Source organism: Calliopsis andreniformis, unplaced genomic scaffold, assembly GCF_051401765.1.
Source record: "Calliopsis andreniformis isolate RMS-2024a unplaced genomic scaffold, iyCalAndr_principal scaffold0022, whole genome shotgun sequence".
In the NCBI taxonomy this organism is placed as follows: Eukaryota; Metazoa; Arthropoda; class Insecta; order Hymenoptera; family Andrenidae; genus Calliopsis; species Calliopsis andreniformis.
The window spans coordinates 3,967,712-3,986,110 of NW_027480432.1; the positions used below are offsets into that span (position 1 = coordinate 3,967,712).

An 18,399-nucleotide genomic window follows, 5' to 3' on the forward strand; every position below is an offset into this window, starting at 1 on the left:
ACGATACATTAATACACAGATTCCTTTGATTTAGGGATGATCTCGATACGACGGTGAATCGGCTTCCCAACATAGCGGGGATGCCTTCGAGAACACTGGCCGCTTTATAAATAAACTGGAAAATGAAAATCGCTCGCGACAGGAGGATGTAATCGCCCACGCAAATCGGGAATCACGACGGGCGGTAACATAATATCTGATGGGTTCGGAAGAGCAGCGAGAGCGCCGATTAAAAATACAACGCTGAGGAAAAATCGGGGCGACTAAAAGAGAGATAGATCCCGTGGCGGCGCACAGTAGTATGAGACAGCCTTTCGTCCGACGAGTTTAGAAGTTCTTCAGTAGAATATACTTAATGGTCAGACACACTATCGTACCATAAATCTGTGGTTGTAAGGCAAAACTTTTACCTATGTTAGTGTCTCTTATGCATGTGAAATATTCTAAGGGGTTTGTTATCTGTAAATTAATAAACTGAATTGAATTGGAAAATGAAAAATGAGCTATGTCACATATTTGGATTTTCGAGATATTAGCTCATGCAGCTTTCGAGTTCAATACTATCTTATGGCCTAGTGTCTTTGGGAACCATTATTTGTGAATTATTTTGCATAAATTCTTTTAATGTCTAGATCGCAATTAATGCTTCAATTTCAATTGTATAAAAATGTGACATAGGTGAACTGCCTTACAATCACAGAAATCTAAATTCTCGAGACCACTCTCCTCAGCTAAGTGAATGAAAATTAATAGCTAGAATTGAATAAAAAATTGTCTATCCTGCGTATAGAGGGAACCCCTCCCGAAGTGTCGTCTCGCGTAAATGTCGAGGCTCGCGATATATACGTATATTATTTGCAGACGGGCATGAGATTGATATTTTGGGAGACCCCACGCGAGCCACACGGCACCAATAAACGCCACGAACCGCGAGACTGTTTCGTGCGAACATCGGCCGGATTCTGTTGCCCCGTTGCGACAACACAAGTTTTTCCCCTCTCGGTAAAAGCTTCCAAGCGTTTCCCAATGGCTTGAAGAATAACAATAGCCTTCCTATAGCGTCAGGCAATTCTGATTCGCCGCTGGTCCCACCCACGCGATCGAGCAGCGATATCACAGAGGCTCGCGGAACGAGCTTTTTATTGCTCGCGAATTACCGTGCTCGCGCTTGTTCGATAACCCGCGCGATCGCCTACGAGGCGCTTCAGGCCAGTTATCGAATAATTTCGCACGCTGACGACTTTGTCCCGCGGCCAAGAACCATTCGCCAGTTTACGATTACTTCGTCGCTATTTCCAGAGCGGGTACTTGACGAATGATGGCTGGGAATTTTGTATCATCGTTAGGGACGTGATCAGTCACCGAGAAATCGACAGCACTTTCCATGTACCGTGAGGGCGTGCTGAGTGGAGAATCGTAAGTAGTATTAACGAGGTATAGTAGAATTAACTTTCACCTGGCATCGATTTAGCCGAGGTTCGACTTCTAGGGGTCTAATTTTCCTATGAATCTTTAGAACACCAAGGGTACTCATGCCTCTAAACAATCAGACAGTTCTCAAGGTTCCTCATAAGTAATGACGTACTTGAAATGAAATACAAAAGCACATTTATGAAAAAAGTCTGTATTTTTCAACCTTGCCTTAGGTTGATCAACTTCCTTGTCTGACTAAAAATTGCCCAATATAAACCTAGCTTTAGACTTTGCCATCTTATCTAAAGATTCAGTATCTCCTTATCATCACTAACAAACTTGCTTCTCTATTTCACTTCAGTTTATTCATTCATATTTCATTACGTCATTACTTAACGAGGAACCTGCTAACATCAACGTGGTACACAGTAGTAGTGGGTGTCGAGAGTTTAATTCTGTGTTTGTTCGAGGTGTAAGTGAAAGGGGAACGAGTGTAGTCGGAGAGAGACGGGAGGACCTTAGTCTTGCATCATTACCCAGAAAGCTTTGTTTCGATCGGGGTCCGGTATCGAGTACTCAATCGGTCCACGTCCTGCACTCACATCCTCCGCGTCCCAGAAGTCCTCGTCGTCCTCGAACGAGGACGCAGACTTGTATCCCTTCGATCCCTGTCTCCTCTTCTCCTCTTTCGAGTCAGAGTCCGACAGAATGTCGCGAATTCTTTCGTAGTCCTCCACCTCCGCCTCCTCGAAGCTGGATATTTTCAGCAGCCGCGAGGTATCCTTGAGCGGGACCTCGACTGAGGCGGTGGCGTTAGTCACCGAAAAAGCATCCCGCGAGTCGTCGTCGGCCTTGTCCCTCGAGGTGGACCCGAATCTTCTGTTCTTGAAGGACCTCCTCGACCGATCCCTGGACGCCAGATCTCTTCTGCTCTCGGAGAGACCCAGAACCGAGCTCTCCGCCTCAGTCAGCGGCTCCACGCTCGCCAGTGTCTCCTCGAAGCTGGTCTGCACCTGCACGCTTTTTCTACTCTCGGCTCTGGACAACGCTGGACTCCCTAGTGGCGAGGTATTAGTGGACTCGTCTCTGAACATACCACTGACTGTCTGCACGGAAATGTCTGACTTTCGACGCTCAGGATCTCTCAGTCTCTTTGACTTCCTGCCGCTCAGATTCTCCGCAGACTTGCTCACCTCTGCATTCTTTGATTTCAGTCTGGTGGGCTTCCTCACGATGGTGCTCGAAGACTTCAACGCTCTCTTTTTCTGAGAGGGAGGTCTGGGTGCCTCGATCTCAGGTTCAGGCAAGTTCAATTTCAGCGATTCTGATTGTTGGACATTTTCGAGATTTCCAGATGGTGCTGTTGCTACGTCATTTTGGAACCTCGCGGGATCGGGGGATTTTGATTTCGATTTTCTGAAGGGTCTCCTGGGGAGCTTTCTTGTCTCGTGGTAGTCGGATTCGTCGGCGTCTGACGCGCCTTCTGAGGGACTCTTGTGTCGTTCGATCATGGGGATCGATTCGAGGGACTTCATAACAGGTGCCTCGTTGCCCGAATCATTGTCGAAGGAAGTGCCAAGGTCGCTGGAGGCGCCAGAGCTCGAGAGCTCGTCGTCCAGGCAGAAGGGAATGGGTGTGGGGACTCTGACATATTTATCTGGCTCAAGAGAGAGCACAGACAGGGGTCTATCCCTCGAGCTGTTTTCGATTCGCAGGTGTTCAGCGACGTCCTCATAGGACGTCTCTGTCTCCTCTCGTTTCTCGTAGTCCTCAGTTTGCTCCTCTCCAGCCTCGCTGACCTCCACCAGGTAATCAAAATCTGGACTCAATCTAGAATCTGGAGTCAACCTGGACCCAACTAGGAAGTCCCTGGGGCTGCACTCAGAGAGGGTCGAGTAGTCAAAATTCTTATCTTTCGATCGTAACTCTGTCCTGATCCTCAGACTGTATTCATGCAGATTCTCCAGTTTCTGCTTCGCGCTTCGGGGCAATTTGGCGTCGCTGGAGTGGCTGTAGCTGCAGATGGAGTCGTGGGTGCTCATGTTATCGCTGGGCTGCTCATGGTAAGAGAGGCAGGGGGTGGTCGGTTGATTGATCGTGATCACGACGCCGTCAGTGACGTGTCTGAGGCACGCGAGCAGCTCCAGCACGCCGACGCAGCCCACCAGCACGGACAGCATGAGGCCCATCTTGAAGCCTGATTCGAGTCCAGTGGTAAGAAGCTAATCAAACTGTCATTGGGTCTCCGCGAATCACTGATAAAGGGACTTGTCACGAATCAGCACATTGACACCTTGTTACGCCAACCAATCTGGGACATGATCCTCTTCGAAGATCTACAGGTAGCCATTCAGAAGCATTGGCCTGACCTCCTCGACCTCGAAGAACGAAGGGAACTTGAGCAGCTTGCGCGGTCGGTCCATCAGACGTCCTCGAGAGTTCCGCCCCTTGCTCACACCTGGGTAATCCTCTAACAGGCTGACGTCACTCAGGACAGCCAGAGAGCGGAGAGAGAGGACGAGAGCGAAGATCCTAGAGGGGGCACCCACCACCCACGCGCGGCCACTTCTCCACGGTAGCGAGCACACGCTTAGCTCGCTGAAAGGCGTCGCGGTGCCCTGGCCAGGCAGCTGACGGGCCCTCGCTAGGGGATAGATCCTCGCTCGAGGAGGCTGCGCGGATTACGCGGTGATTATCGGCTTATCCATGCGGCCGGATGGCGGCCAGAGGACTGTTTTATTTTCCGCGGCCAAACTGTTCGGACAGCGGGGCAAACTGTGGCTGTTCGGCTCGTTATGTCGACGTAACAGACTTCGACTCGAGCCGCGGACCGCTAAGGCTAAAGTTAGAATGTCCCTGGACGCGAATCCCAGTCCTTAATGCCGCGTACGCAACCATCGATCACAGGCCCGAGATAATTAACGCATCCCGATTTGGCAATCGTTGTGACGGCGCGATTATTGGCTCGCCGATTAATACCGACCCGTGCCTCGCCCTAATGACCCGATCTAACGACGTTCACCGCGGCGAGGCCCCCGAGGGTCATTAAGGTGCGTGGGCGTTCCGATATTTCTACGTCGCGAAGACGCTTTGGCAACACTAGTCGCGATCGTCTCGCGCGAGGAAACGGTGCGTGGCTTGGCAATTTGTCGGAGGATTGGCTGGGTGGAATAATTATGTAGTCAGAAGAAGATACTATTCGATGAAGTATAATATCATCTGCGTTAGAGTTGCTGTATGAATTCCCTCCTTGGTTATAGTAGGTTATCACTCAAAATCAGTCAGCTACAATGGGAAGCTAAATGGAAAACGATTTTTCGTGGGAGTGAAAGAGTGAGTGGGAGAATGAACGAGCGTCTGCAGTAATCGACTGATACAACTAGCTTCTAATGTCCGAAGATAAAATGTAACTAATAAAGGAGATATTATTGAACAAAGATGGTATAGTAGGGAAATTGGGGAGGTGAAAGAAGAAATAACGAGTATCCTCGATTTTAGAGCCTAGGATTCTCAAGTCTAGGGCCTAGACCTATACTCCCTAACTATAGAGAAAAGCAATATCTACTAAAAATATGTTACTACTATTTTGCACTAAAACAAGACAAAATCCAAAGATGCAAAAAACTCAATTTGACATTTTTCTGTGATTATTACTTTTCTCCATAATTGGGAAGGATAGCCACTATTTCCTCCCAATTTTCCCCATTATACCCAAGGAGGGAATTCCTGCGGCAACTCTGCTCTGGATCAAATTTTTCTCAGTGGACTAAGAAGAGAAAGTCTGCTCCCAGTCCTCGATTAATTAAACGACCGTGGTCTGTCTCGGCGTCCATGGAAATTCCTGTTTACGTGGCCGAGATGCGCGGCCGAATTTCTGGCGTCACTCGAACGATTTTATTTCGGTTACCTCATCGGTTACGAATCAACGAGTCGGGCCGATTTTCGATACACATTTTGCGCGCGGTACGCCGCGCTGGCGCCTTTCCAAAAGGATATCGAAACGGCCAGTGTCCGGCTTATCGAACTCTCGATGATCTATATTTGCCCCGTGCCAGAACCCATTCGATTGTTCCTCCGTGCGGAATGCATTTTCGTGGAAATCAACACCCGACGCCCTCGAAATGCCTGTTTACCGCTGCTCCAATTCTGAACTCAATACTTTATTGTATTTTAGAAATAGATATAGGTCTGAAAGGTTCTGAAGGACGTCGAGCTTCAAAATGGTTCTAAACTAAAGGATTCCAAATATTGTAAAAATAGATCTCACAGTGTTCAAGGAAACATGTTTCTAGGTGTTTCTATGATATAGATCCGAGCGTAGATGTAGATGCAGAGACTAAATGAATGGACTCGCGTGAAGTTGCCTCTCCAAGAAGGAGGATCCTCGCGAAGCCTTTAGCCTCGAGTGGAACGCTGGCTGCGTAATCTTCGTCCGGACTACTTTGTCCGCGACCTGTGCCCGAAATAAACGTATCGTCGACGACCTATCGGGACGGGAGCTAAAATAAATCGCGCCTCTGTGACCAGAGTGTACAACTCCAGACGATATTACCGCGATCGAGGAAAGCTGTTGCATTCGAGGATACATAAAGAATCTTCTATAAACGCTTGACTTCTCTAAACACTCGTCACGCTGCTTCGAATCGAAGTTCTCCTCTCAATCCTTCAGTCTCTCGTTTGGCAACCAGTCGTAGACCTTGACCCTTTCCTAATGGCGCTAGGGACTGCGTGTCAGCAGGAAGTGTGGATGAATCGATGGGCCATGGAAAAGGCGCGAGTCGATAGAGGAATCCAGCCATAGAAGGCGCGACATTACACGACTGGCGAAGGGTCGAAATTAGTCGACCCGGTTGCCACGAAAGCCGGTTCCTCTGGAGGGAAACGGAACAATGCCAATGTTATTTCGGTCGATGATCGAACGTGTGTGCCACGGTCGAAGAAAAGCGTGCCACCGGATCTCAGCGAAGCCACTTCGCGAGCCGACCGAATTAGACCGCCGGAAACTTTACAGCCGTCTCTGTCGACCGTAGGACGACCTTCCCTTCGTTCCGCTTCGTGCCAGGTGGATCGAGTCTCTTTGCAGATTTTCTACACTACTTTCCAGGTTCAAACGTGCTCTTGAGTTGCGTTCCCTTGGCAACCTGGGGATAGCTTATAGCGAGTCTCTGTTACAACGTTTATTTTCCTTCACTATAAGTAATTATTGTACGTGAAGATGCGAGTATACTAGAGTTCGCGAACTGTTCGTGAACAGTAAGGACACTCAATTTTCTAGAAATTGTCTCTCCATGTATCTGTTAGCATACTGCTCTTAGTGTTCTTGGAAGAATCGAGTGAGGGTGATAAACAGTTTGTGAATCGTTTGCAGACATTGTTTGCTAATGGTTCGCTAGCGTATATGCAGCTTAAGTGATCTTTTACTCTTCCTACTTTTCCACGAACTCATCACCAAACACAATTCCCAATCGATTTATTTAAGCCTAACCACGACAGAAGAAGAGACAATGAGAGAGAAAGCTTAGTCTTGATGGAAGAAAAATAAATTTCCTGAGTGCTCGCTATAGTAAATCGCAAGAAGGTTCGCCAAAGCGTCAGGAAGAGTGGTCGAGCGACCCGGAAGCGGTCAAGAGCAAAGACCTAGCGAGAACGCGTGGCTTGCGGGCTACGCAACCCTTAGCTCACGTGACGTTCTTTGTCGACCGAGGGTGTTGGCTCTTCCTTAATTATTTTTACCTGGCGAACGTGTCTCTGGTGACCCGAATTCGCGCCATTCATCTTCGCGTTGCAAAACCAGCCGCTATTTTCAGAATCGCTCCTGTACACGATCGTTCCACGAATCGTCAAATCGATTTCACGTTTAAAAGGAAACTTGCGCGAGGGGAAAAATTCAGAGGGATCATAGAGCTGCCAAAATTCTGACCAATAGTTGTTACACGTGGATTGCTGCCAATGTCTATCCTTATCCGCATTGTTGTTCTCGCGTTGGCAGGAAATAAAATTGCTTCGATTACTTCCAGCGCGTTTAGCAATACAAAATCTCTAAGAATTTCGAGCTTTAAACCAGAGCTAGAAAAGTTTCCTCTCCTCTGGTTCGAGAATTTAGCACAGAAAGTCATCGACGATGGACACTCGAGAGGACCACGAGGTCGGCTGCAGCCACAGGTCGGGCTGGGTCGATTTTTGCGCAGCAGGGGCGAAGCACGTGAACCACGACGAGACGGCGCTCCCGAAATAGACAACTCGAGCAGAATTTTACGACAGCGACGCTATAACGGCTCGTTGCGTCACCATTACGCCATGCTTTTCTATAAAGGCCGTTTGTTTCCCGTCCGAGGCTCAGATCGTGTCCCGAAATGATCGACACGGGCTCGCGGCGCGCACCGTCTCCCGAAGCTGTCGCGAGACCTCTCTCATAATATTTACGAGCTTGGTAACGCTCCATCTAGATTCTTTACGAGAATTAGACGAATGTTTACGAGCTATTACACCTGTCGCGAGCCGAGGGCGAGTGAGGAGGGAGGAATGCGTGTTTGTCAGGTGTTGCTTGTACTTTATTGTCAAACAGAGTAAGAGAGTATCTCGGTGGTAGTCTGGTATCGATAGTGTCGATCAGGCAGATCGGTGGAGGTGGGTTGAGTCGATGTCTTCGAGGCGTGTAGTGGCTCTTGTGTGGCTGAGTGTGGCGCACTTCACTTACCGAAACTCGAAACCACCTTTCGTCGACGCGTCAGAGATCGTGGGACAGTTCGACTTCTAGAATCGATAGACTCGCGGATCAGTAGAAGAGAGTTCGACTCGGGGTAGAATCGTTCCGCGATTATTCTCGCGGTTCGCTCGGCTTTCGTTCGCCTCCAATTGACTGACTCTAATAAAAGACGGGAACCGTTCTCGGTGTCTGGACAGGCAGGAATCGTGGTGGGAGCTTCGACAAGAAATCAAAATAGATTACCGACGAGCCGCGGGTACGATTAAACGGCGGGTTTCCGGTTGGAAGAAAACCAATTCAGACGCGTTACACGGACGAGAAGCGCGTAACAAACGACGGCAGCTGAGGCTTTGCAGCCGACTAGCTGCGTTCCAAGCGAAGCCGCTTCTCTGACTTTCGAATTCGACTGTGAAGACGCGAAGAGTCATCAAACAAACATGATAATTTCATTATCAAAAGATCTGATTCTGGAAATTCTTAAAACTGTAACAATCTTGACTAATAAAGAAGACTAAAAAGTATTGAATATGTTAATCAATTCCTCGCAATTTCTGTAGAGCTTGTAAGGTAATTAACCGAATTGACATTTGGCAAATGCTTGAAGACACCTCACCGAGGACACCTAATGTCTTCAATGAACTTCTGTTTTACAATATAAGTCATCAATGGTCAGAAATTTGAAGGTGTGATTCTGTACGCTAGAATAAGAGTAGGTTTCGATGTGTCTGACTCATGACTTATTCTACTGATTTTACTATGCCTAACTTAGGACTTATTCCACTGGTTTCGCTGTGTGTGACCAGACTAATATACCTCGACAGTAGAATAAATTCTAAGTCAGACACATTTCACGCAAAGTTGAGACGTTTTAAGTGCAATTCTTTAGTGATTTTAGAACTCTTTCCGACTACATATGATGTGACCGAACAAGTGTCCTAATTAACCCTACTCTTGGACAGGGGTGTACATTTAAAAACAATGAAAAAAATAAAAAGTATCGAAGCATCGATTAATCAATTCCTTGCATTTTCTGTAGACCTAGAAGCTCGTAAGGTAACCAAACGAATTAATATTTGGCGAATGCTTGTACGCATCTCAGTGAGTAAGTAAGACTATTAGTCATCGAGGAATGAAGATGAAAAGGTCGCGAGAGATTCGCCAAATCCTTGCCGGTTATTCGCGTTTTTGCAATGTAATTCGCTGTCGTTGCGCAGTCCAAACGCTGACGGACAAACTTGTATGATACTGATTCCTATTTCCGTCCATCTAAATAAAGCCGAATGCGGCCCAGTTCCCGTGTAACGCGGCGGACAACGCGCGATTGCGCGACACGTAATATCATTATGCTCCAGATATTTTAGGAGCAGCAGGATTGTTTACGATTAGCCAAAATCGATGTGTAGGCTGTGCCGCGACATTTATTGGCTGTCAAGGAACAGTGAACCATGTTCTAGGACTAGCGAGACGAAGAAAGGAGGAACAGACAATGGCGTAATAATTTCTCGAAGCTTGGAAATATCGAATATCCCAAACGCGACAGAACTTCCTCTTCTATCACTCGAGGCAAGTTTATTAACGCTCGTGAGTCCGTCAGCGACGTCGATAGATCACAAAGCAAGTTCAGAGACGAGTGAGGGTTGCCTGACGAACAACAAAACGTCCTGAGCTTGGCACGGATCGCGATTTATGCGCACCTTGACAGCCGCTGTACATTTGGGTCACAGGCGAGATTTCAGGTTTCCTTAATGCGGTGGCAATGTCGACCACGTAATAAAAGTGCCTGGTGATAGGCCCTTGGGTAGATCGCGATTCTGTTCTCTTTACCGTAAATGGGAAAAGGAACCAACCCCTCAGTTGGAGCCCCGACAATTGTTTTCCTTTTTCCTTAATCATTGAGAAGAGATAGTATTCGAATTGAGCGCTCCCGTAAGTTGCGCGCTGAAATTCAAACCTGGGGTCGTCTTGTATCGAGTATCGATAGGCACGGTCGAAAGGCGAGTGTTTCTGCTGTCGATAAAGAAGTTTTCAGTGGATAAAGGCGCCTCGACACGGGCAGCCGACTGTGGTCGATTTAGCGGCGAGAGGTAAAGCGTCTGACCACGTATGTCTGATTCTACTTGCGAGTTTGCTTCACTGCAGACATAACTAGAACTTCCTAATGTTTCTAGTAGGACTCTTTCCAGTTTTTCTAATATTTTCGAAGGATTCCTGTCATATCTCAGACCAAATAAAATTCTCAGATCTCTTCTCATTCGACAAATACTCAACTCTAAATTCTTTCCTAGAACTACACTCACCTCGTCGCAGGCCGCACACCTAGGCTTCAGCTGCTCAGCGTAATGCCTTTCGCAGAAGAGAGTATCGTCGTGCACGCAGTAAGCGAGGTCCACCAGAAGTTCCTTGCACTCCGTGCACCGGAAGCACGCTGGGTGATAAAGGAGATCCAGTTTACTCGCCGATACGGCCACGCTGCCGTATTTCAGAGGGGCATGGCATGCACCGCAATACTGGAGACAGAAAAACCCATTAGACACAGTCCCAAAATAGAATACTACTGTTTTGAAATAATATGAACGCTTACGAGATCCCTTTCGAGCACCTCCTGCACGTTCCCAATGTCCAGCGCGATCTCGTTTCTCGCCGCCATGAAATCGTCAGCACTGCTGGCGTGTTTCGGGTTCAGGTGGCGACAGTAGGCCCTGGCTAAGTCCTGCTTAGGCAGCTGAATCGCCAATTGTCGGTCCCTGTAGCGTTCTCCAGGGGTGCCCAGCCTGGGCACGGAAATCTCTGGCAACATGGAAAAGTACTCTTCGATCTGTAACGAAGAGCGACCTTGTTAGAGGAAGTGTCGACGAAACGAGGATAAATCACGGTGGAAAAAACGTCAGAGAGCCTGTAGAAGTATCGTGAAGAGGTGAAGGGTAGAGGTGAAACGTGACCGATAAAGCATCCGCTCGGTGATAAAGGCCAGCGCGGGCTCGTTAATTTATGTCGCGGGAAAATATTGGAAACTGGAAACACGCCAAGCGTCCGTGCACGCGCCACGCGTAAGCCAGCCACTTAGCCATGCGCGCGTAATGGCTCGTTCCGACGATCGTGTTACCTATATTTCATTAGAACTCGATTCGTCGGCGATTCGGCGTAATCGATGAGATGTTGAACTTGAACGTCGACGGCGTTTATTGAATTTGCGCGCGTAAATCAAATAAAGTGCACCGCGGAACAGGAAATGAGTCGTGCGTCATGGAACACAGGATGTGGGACTCGGAATTAAACAGGAATTGAAAGTTAGACTGATTACTGACCTTGTGAGCTGGCAGGCCAGGAGGCGCCCATGCGAGGCCTTTCGATCTGGGATCGAACCCGACCGGGGAGGAGGACTCTTCGCCTTTGAGGCCCAAACGAGACCTGACCGACACCCATTCCTCGTGGCACACATCGTGGGCTTCCCGAGGACACTTGCAGCTCGTGCAATTCTTTCTGAAAAGGAAAAATCAATTCTGAGGACTCGTCCACTGGCATCGCTGTCTCTTAATCGTGACCCTGTTTACGGGTAAACGACCAGGCCGCTGCTTTTCCTGCGGCGACAAGATTAACGTCTCTCCTCTGCTTGGGGAAGCGCTCTGGGTCGCCTGCGTGTATGTGGGGCAGGCATTAACAGCCTGTTGAACGTATTTATTAAGCCAGAGATATCGCCGAGGATAAATATTTGCCTGCGTTGTTTCATTAACTCCAGATACGACTTGGACCTGATAAAGACTCTAATCGAGTTTATTGCAGGCTGAACGTGCTTGTTCCTAATCGACTAATTAACGTAAACAACACTCTGCTAGCAATATCTTCTTCCCTGTTTACTGACCTCTCAATGTACAGGTATTTTCTGATATTTTGGAAATAATGATTAGTTTAGGGCACGAAAATAATGAATAGAGTAAATTTTTGTTTATTTTTTGTCCTGGTGTCTCGAACTCACCCTGTACAGAAAATATAAATTCCTCGCCAGAGAAAGAATTTAAAAGAAACAAGGTCTAAGTGGAACGAGAAAGTATCGAACAGACTATTCCCACTGCAAAAGTAGTATCGCCCACGCGTTACCCTAATGGTCGGATCGAAGGTGAATCGTCTAATCAAGGGGATGCATTTGCTGGCATTGGCTGTTCCACCACACCCTTCCGGCTGTCAACGTCAAGGTCGCCACTGTGGCAACGCGGAATCCCCTTTCTTCGTGCATCCACTGCCGATAATTCGGCGATAAGGCCTCGCTGATAAGGCAAATGACGAAGAGGCGTCTTATCTCGCCGGTAGTCGGGGACAAAAAGAAGAAACAGTAAAATACAGATACGTGTTCGATTGTTTCGACATCAGGGGAGAGACTTCTCTCTATTCGCTCGTAAATTCACGAATCTCGATTTGCGAAGACACGTCGGGGGGTTCAGGCGGGAAACTGAGGCGAAGATCAACGTGGAAAGGAGCTCGTTAAATTTAACAGTGCCAGCGGACGCATTAATGGAAGCCATAAAATCGGGCTTCATAGAAGCCTAGAGTAATTTTGAAACACACTTTGCCTTATTTTCGTCGATCCAGGCAGGAAATAAAGTTTGGCTCTAGATCTGACACTCCGCTATTTCCAGGACTCAATTTAACCTATCTCAAACAAAATAAAAACGAGAACTCCCGCAATTCAGTGACCCATAAAAGCTCCTCTTCCTAACCCACCGAAGGCGAGGATTTTTATGAAAGCACAGCTCGCACCTTTCAAGAATTATTCCTCTGGGGCGCAGCAAAGCGGTCGCCATAATGTCACGTTCGTAATGTCAGAGACGGTCACCTTGTTTGCCAGATGAATCGTAACTCCTGCCCCGCAAAGAGCGTTTAAACGATAAAGAATCGTCGACTCGCTCTTCCTTTTTCTGTCCTTGTTAGAGAGCGATAGCGGGTGAATCTCCCGGACATCCTTCGATATTTTACGAGGCCCACGTTGCGCGGCGAGGGGTGGATGCAAATTAGCGTTGACGCCTCGTTAACCGAGCGAACGTGAAGCGTACCACTCGCAGATCAACTATAACTCATTCGAATTCACGGCAGCGCTAAGGTACCTCGTGCCCTAACAGTCCTAAGGCTCTCGAGTCGGCAACGATTCGATGAGAAGTTTATCGCCACGATATGGTTCGCCGAATCGGCTGCAGTTCCTGCTCGAAGCATTTTATCATAATGCACAGGATGTGTCGCGTGACTGTATCATGTTAAATATAAATAAAACGAGCAGCGATGAAAGTTTTTCTCAGCAGTCATGCTTTTTTGAAACAAAGTAGTCGTTCCGCGAGAACAGCTGAAAGTGTTGCGACAGTAACCGCCGCTAGGAGCACCGTAAAAATTTATCTAAGTAATTTACGATACGCCGTGCGCGTCACGCGCGACTATTTGCGTCCTTTCGCCTGGGCCGACGAAACTATATCGCGCAATTAATTCCCTGGGCGATATATAAGTAGAGCGATTTGTCTTGGCGTTCCACGATGGGTGGAACACGCGTAAGAGGTTGTAAGCGGCGTCGTTTGAGAGGAATCTGACGAAAACGTAAAAACCAAGCTGGGCAAGGCGACGTGTATTAATGCACGGTAAGCATCGCGAGAGAAAAAAGAATGTTCAAAGGAAAAGCGCATGAATCGTCGCCAGACTCGAGTACACTACACGATTATTTTCTCTTTGTACAATCTACTCTACGACTTAATTACCTTCGCGTTGTAAAAGGTTTATTCGGACAGCGACGAGGCGCAAAAGGAAACCACTGGTTCGTTCGATAAACTATGATAATTTGATTTGTACGAGCCCATGGATCGATAGTCCCGCGAGAAGTCTGATTAGAGAAGTCTGAGCTCCGATGACGCTCGGGACGAGCAAGCTCGTTGCATGAAATTCTACAGAGTGGAAAATCGCCGCAAGAGGCAATCCCAGAGATTGGCCTCGATCTGGCTTTCTACTTGCTTTCCATCGTGAAACGGAGAACGATAGATTATCAGCGGCTCTAGGTGCTAATGACAGTTAATTATATTTGCACGGCACCCGAGGTGCTAATGGACCTTTAGAATTTTAATTGGCTGCGATCTTATCGAGCAATGCCTTGCCTCGATCGTTAGAGCTTCGTAAAAGGCGATAACAACTCTGAGTTTACCTACAAGTGATCTATCACCTGTGATGACTCGCGTCACGGCTAAGGAAATATTAATTGTGTCGTCGCGAAAGGTGACAGGGATGATCGAAGAGGATACAGTATTCTAGTAAATGAACCTCCTCTGCCAGTATCGACTCGTCATCAATGAAATACAGCCTGAATATCCTGGGGCTTGAACAGAGCTTGACCTTCGTGAAACAAGATTTCTACATTGTATAATCCAAATCTGGAAATTCGACCCAAACCACCCATTTCGTCCCTTGAATTACCTAACAATCAACTCGAACAGCTCGAACTGGTCGAACACCTTGCAGTAAAGGTGCAGGACTCTAACGCAGGCCCACTTCATCCCTGGCCAGGGCGCCAAACTGAGATCCAGCCCGTCTTCCAGTGGACACTTGCCAATCGCGAGGCTTCTTTTCAGTTCTGCGCCCGAGATCGTCGGGAATCGATTTTTCCTATCGAGCATAGGGTTCCTCTTGCCTCGCGGTCCCTCCACAGAACCAGGGATCAGGCCTCTCTTGATCTCAGCGCCAGACAGCGTAGGGTACCTGTCTCGACGGTCCAGTGAAGCAGTTTTTCGGTAGAAGTCCTTCTCAGGGACAGAGGGACACCTGGCGCGCATCGTCTCCAGAAGAGGCGGGCTCATGGGTCGCTTCTTGGGCTCAGGGATCTTCACCCTGATCCCCTGTGGCTCCGCGCCTGGGGCAGGCACGCAGGACACCCTCACCTCCATCTTCGGGCCCTCCTGGCTGGGTCCTTTCGGACTCATCCTGGGGCCCGAGCCAGGGAGCAACTGAGGCGTCGTGTGACGCCTCTGCAGCTTGTCGTTCAGGATTGTCTGCTCTCTCTGCCCCTCGTCATTCCTGCACTTCTTATATATATATTACTCCGCTGGTCAGTCACTTCCTGGAGCAGCTGATCACGCGATTTCCTCGATTCGTCGCCTTCTCTCGTGATTGCTCTCCGAAGCGCAGGTGCAGTCCGACATCTGAGTCATCGGCTCGTCGCGAGCTTCTGCGCCGAGGGTGAAAACGTGGACACGGTCGGAGTGGCCGTTAGAGGCTCTGGAAAATCACGCGCTGGATACTTTCACCGAGGCAAAAAGTTAATCGCCGAACAATGGAGAGCGGGGACGATCGAACGTTCATCTCGTGCGAAAGAGCGCTCGCGACGCGCGCCAATCCATTCCATCTCCTTTCTATTGCCGATAAAAAGCAGACGCGTCTCGGGAAGAGGACGATAAAAAAGGAGAGCGATGAAGGCTTCGATTAAGCGGAGGATCGTGGGACTCGGGATGTTTGTAGCAAGATCGCGAAATTGCCGCTTCCTGTTCGCGCGCGGATCGGAGTTTATAATCCAGCTTGAATGGAGGCGGTTCGTTTGTTTTATCATCGGCCAGCGGTCGGCTGTCGCCGCAAAAATTATTGCGAATGGACGTGAGGGACGAGCACCGACGACCAGCCTCGCTGCGTGCACGCGAGCGGGCCGGTTGGATTTATTTTCATTGCGGAAATCGCCACGGTTCACGAAGTCACGCGGATATTTATAGGCAGGATGATCCTCGCGGTAGCCCGGCTGTCGCGAGTGGGAGCGAGAAAGGATGGGAGGGTTCGATCGAAAAGGTCGAATCTCCTTTGACCCCTCCGCGATTGTCTGTGCTTTGGAGGAGAAAAAGATATACAGGGGATATTTGCAGTTTTTTCTGGGGACTACTTGCGCAAGATTAATGAGGCGATTTGTTGACGATTTCAGCCTTGTTCACTGCTTTCCTAGTCTATTCGTCTTACAGTCTCTCACATTTTCTACGTCACAAAGCGTGATGATGAGACACTAATTCTAAATTAAGTATATCATGTACAACAATTAATGATGATCTGCGTCCACGAGGATATCGAAGTCCCGCGATGAAACGTGTTCATATACGTACGAACGTCCGCGGTAATACTAAACCAATAAAATCGGAGTGCTATACGATGTCGTGGCGAGATTATCACGATAAATCTGACATAGGAGATAACGGTACTAGAGCAGTCGCTCAGCGACCTTCCTTACATGGTCCGCTATCGACCATCTAGCATTCTGAAGAAAGCGAACGTTCCCATTCGCGAGCTTTCGTGTATGCCTTGGTTAATTAAGGAATCAATTAAGGAAAAAAATTCTTCAGATCTTATTAAATCATCCCCTCGCGGGGGCTCGCTCCTAACACGACATCGATATGAATTTCAATCGTCAGCTGCCCATTTCGTAGCTCCGACGTATAAATAACGTGTTAGACAGTAGCCAGTGGGCAGCGGCGTATGCTGCAAGCGGGCAGAATTGACGTAAGCGTAAAGGAAGGAGCTAATAACATTCGACGTACATTCGCGATATATATCTGGCATTAATGGCTATATAATCAAAGCCAGTGACAGCGAGCAGCGATCTTTCTTCCATTTCTGAAATGGCTTTACCTGGAATCCGACTATTCCGTCGCAGGTGAATCATCGCTGCTCGAGAGAGAACGAGGGAAAGGACAGAGGTCGGCCAGCTAGTTAGTCATAGAATTGCACCCAGGCGAATTCGTTTGCCCGGAATACGACCTGAAAGCTCGTTGTCTCGAGCCCGCGGACAGGCTTGGCAGAAAAGACCGCGTGAATCATCGGCCACTCGTCAAATCCAAAGAAAGTCGCGAGCTTTTCGATAAACAGAAATTCTATAAAAATTTATGATAAGGCGCTTATCCCGCATCTTGTACAACAAATTATCGCGATATGATCGTCACACGATCTCGGTGAATTGAACTTTCAAATCGACAGAGAAGAGAGAACGTAGCCTTGAATATGGAATGAGAAGGAAATCGCTCTCAGTCTGAGAAAAAAAATTTTGTTCCAAGATTCTCGAGATGTTTGGGTATTTATTAAGAATATAAAGTAGTGTTATTTATACGCAGCTGATAGCAGACGCCGAAGGGTAGAAAATCGTTCGTTAAAGACGGTGACAGACGTCACGGGGCGAAGAGGGACGACAGGAAGCTTTAGCGCCGCAGCAACACGTCCGGTAAGCCGAGCTAACTATCGAGTTCGGACGCCGCGACTAATGGCTATTAATTAGATAAATGTTTGCTATATTAAGCGCCGCTAATGCTCGCCGTTTGAAATAGCTCCGTCGCGGGATAACACGCAGTTTCGCGTTGTTTCGTCTATCGGCTATCACCATCCTTCACGCGAGGCTCTTGAAGCCTCTCGAAAGTGAGCTTGACTTTTTCACGCGTGCCAATATCTATCAAATCAACGATAACAGCAAAACAAATTCAGGAGAAATATTTTTCCAACTCCGCCTCGGGAATCCTCTTTCCACGCGCGAGCTTGGTGAAAAGGCTTATGAGTCGAGGAGATTCAAAGCCAGTATTTTTCTTAATGAAAAGAAAGAAAGAGTTTGGAGAACGTTCGACCTCCGCGCGTCTCAGAAAATATATATCATCGCCTATCGCGCGTGTACACAAGAGCTCACGGTGTGCGACTCGTAAACACACCCACTGAGAACAGAAGACTGACGATGACACTTCTCCAGATCGCCACTTTCAAAGTCACCCTCGAAATTCGAGCGAGCTGGGTATCGATAAACGTGCACGCTGTCGGCGCGGGAGATTCGAAATAACTGGGCGCACGGGCCACGCGAGCGAGTGCATTCGCACAAGGAGCGTACTTCAAACTGGCGCCATGAGATTCGACGAGGACGTAGGTAGGTGTGTACCTATAGTTAATACCGGGTGGCATGAGAAACAGCAAGGCTCGGTGGCGCACGCGCGGATCCTTCGGATGTCGTCGAAAGCTTTGGACACGAAGCTCCCACCTTGCGAGATTGCAACCGAGACCAGTCGAATTGGAAGAGCGGCCCGCGCGATTTACGCGCGCTATCATGGTCCTGCCTCCCTTCCTGGATCCCTTCAGACTCTGAGGACACCCTCAGGAATATGAGAAAAGGGGCTGTTTGCTGTCCTACACTGCGTCCTCAATGTTCTCGATCCCCTTCTATACACTACTAAGGGTTCCACAGAGAAGGAGGAAATGGATGGATATAAAACTAAAGATATATTTTCATGTGACATTCAAAATGATGACTTCTGCTG

At 48.3% G+C, this 18,399-nt stretch overlaps 2 protein-coding genes and 2 long non-coding RNA genes across 11 annotated transcripts in view; 2 read left to right on the plus strand and 2 right to left on the minus strand.

The window, feature by feature from the left end:
• Lmpt (four and a half LIM domains protein limpet) overlaps positions 1–18,399 on the minus strand; it is a 75,745-nt gene that overhangs the window by 13,669 nt on the left and 43,677 nt on the right. For 4 of the 8 annotated variants that reach the window (XM_076391607.1, XM_076391601.1, XM_076391608.1 and 1 more), the window contains 3 exons: positions 11,425–11,599; positions 10,701–10,934; positions 10,417–10,626 (listed from right to left, as the gene is read on the minus strand). In XM_076391607.1, the coding sequence (XP_076247722.1) occupies positions 10,417–10,626; positions 10,701–10,934; positions 11,425–11,599 (619 nt within the window). Of the gene's footprint in view, positions 1–1,949; positions 3,603–8,110; positions 8,324–10,416; positions 10,627–10,700; positions 10,935–11,424; positions 11,600–14,557; positions 15,108–18,399 lie in introns of those variants that run through there. The other 4 variants (XM_076391605.1, XM_076391604.1, XM_076391602.1 and 1 more) reach the window with 4 other exon arrangements.
• LOC143187397 (uncharacterized) lies at positions 1,271–8,640 on the plus strand. Its single transcript, XR_013003199.1, has 2 exons — positions 1,271–1,416; positions 8,317–8,640. It is a non-coding gene; the product is annotated as an uncharacterized LOC143187397 (long non-coding RNA).
• Positions 3,487–3,893, plus strand: LOC143187396 (uncharacterized). Its single transcript, XR_013003198.1, has 2 exons — positions 3,487–3,627; positions 3,696–3,893. It is a non-coding gene; the product is annotated as an uncharacterized LOC143187396 (long non-coding RNA).
• On the minus strand, positions 15,211–18,046 carry LOC143187234 (uncharacterized). The gene is made up of 2 exons (XM_076391325.1): positions 17,781–18,046; positions 15,211–15,355 (listed from the first exon to the last, which is right to left on the minus strand). Exons 1-2 carry the CDS (start codon positions 18,044–18,046, stop codon positions 15,211–15,213), a joined length of 411 nt encoding a protein of 136 aa, XP_076247440.1.

What these genes read in the sequence shown, in the direction of transcription:
- LOC143187234 (XM_076391325.1), bottom strand. Translation starts at nt 18,046, where the DNA reads ATGCCACCCGGTATTAACTATAGGTACACACCTACCTACGTCCTCGTC. An exon ending in GTGTTTACGAGTCGCACACC is followed by an intron (nt 15,356 to 17,780) that starts GTGAGCTCTTGT and finishes GTGATTTTCCAG; the next exon opens with AGCCTCTAACGGCCACTCCG.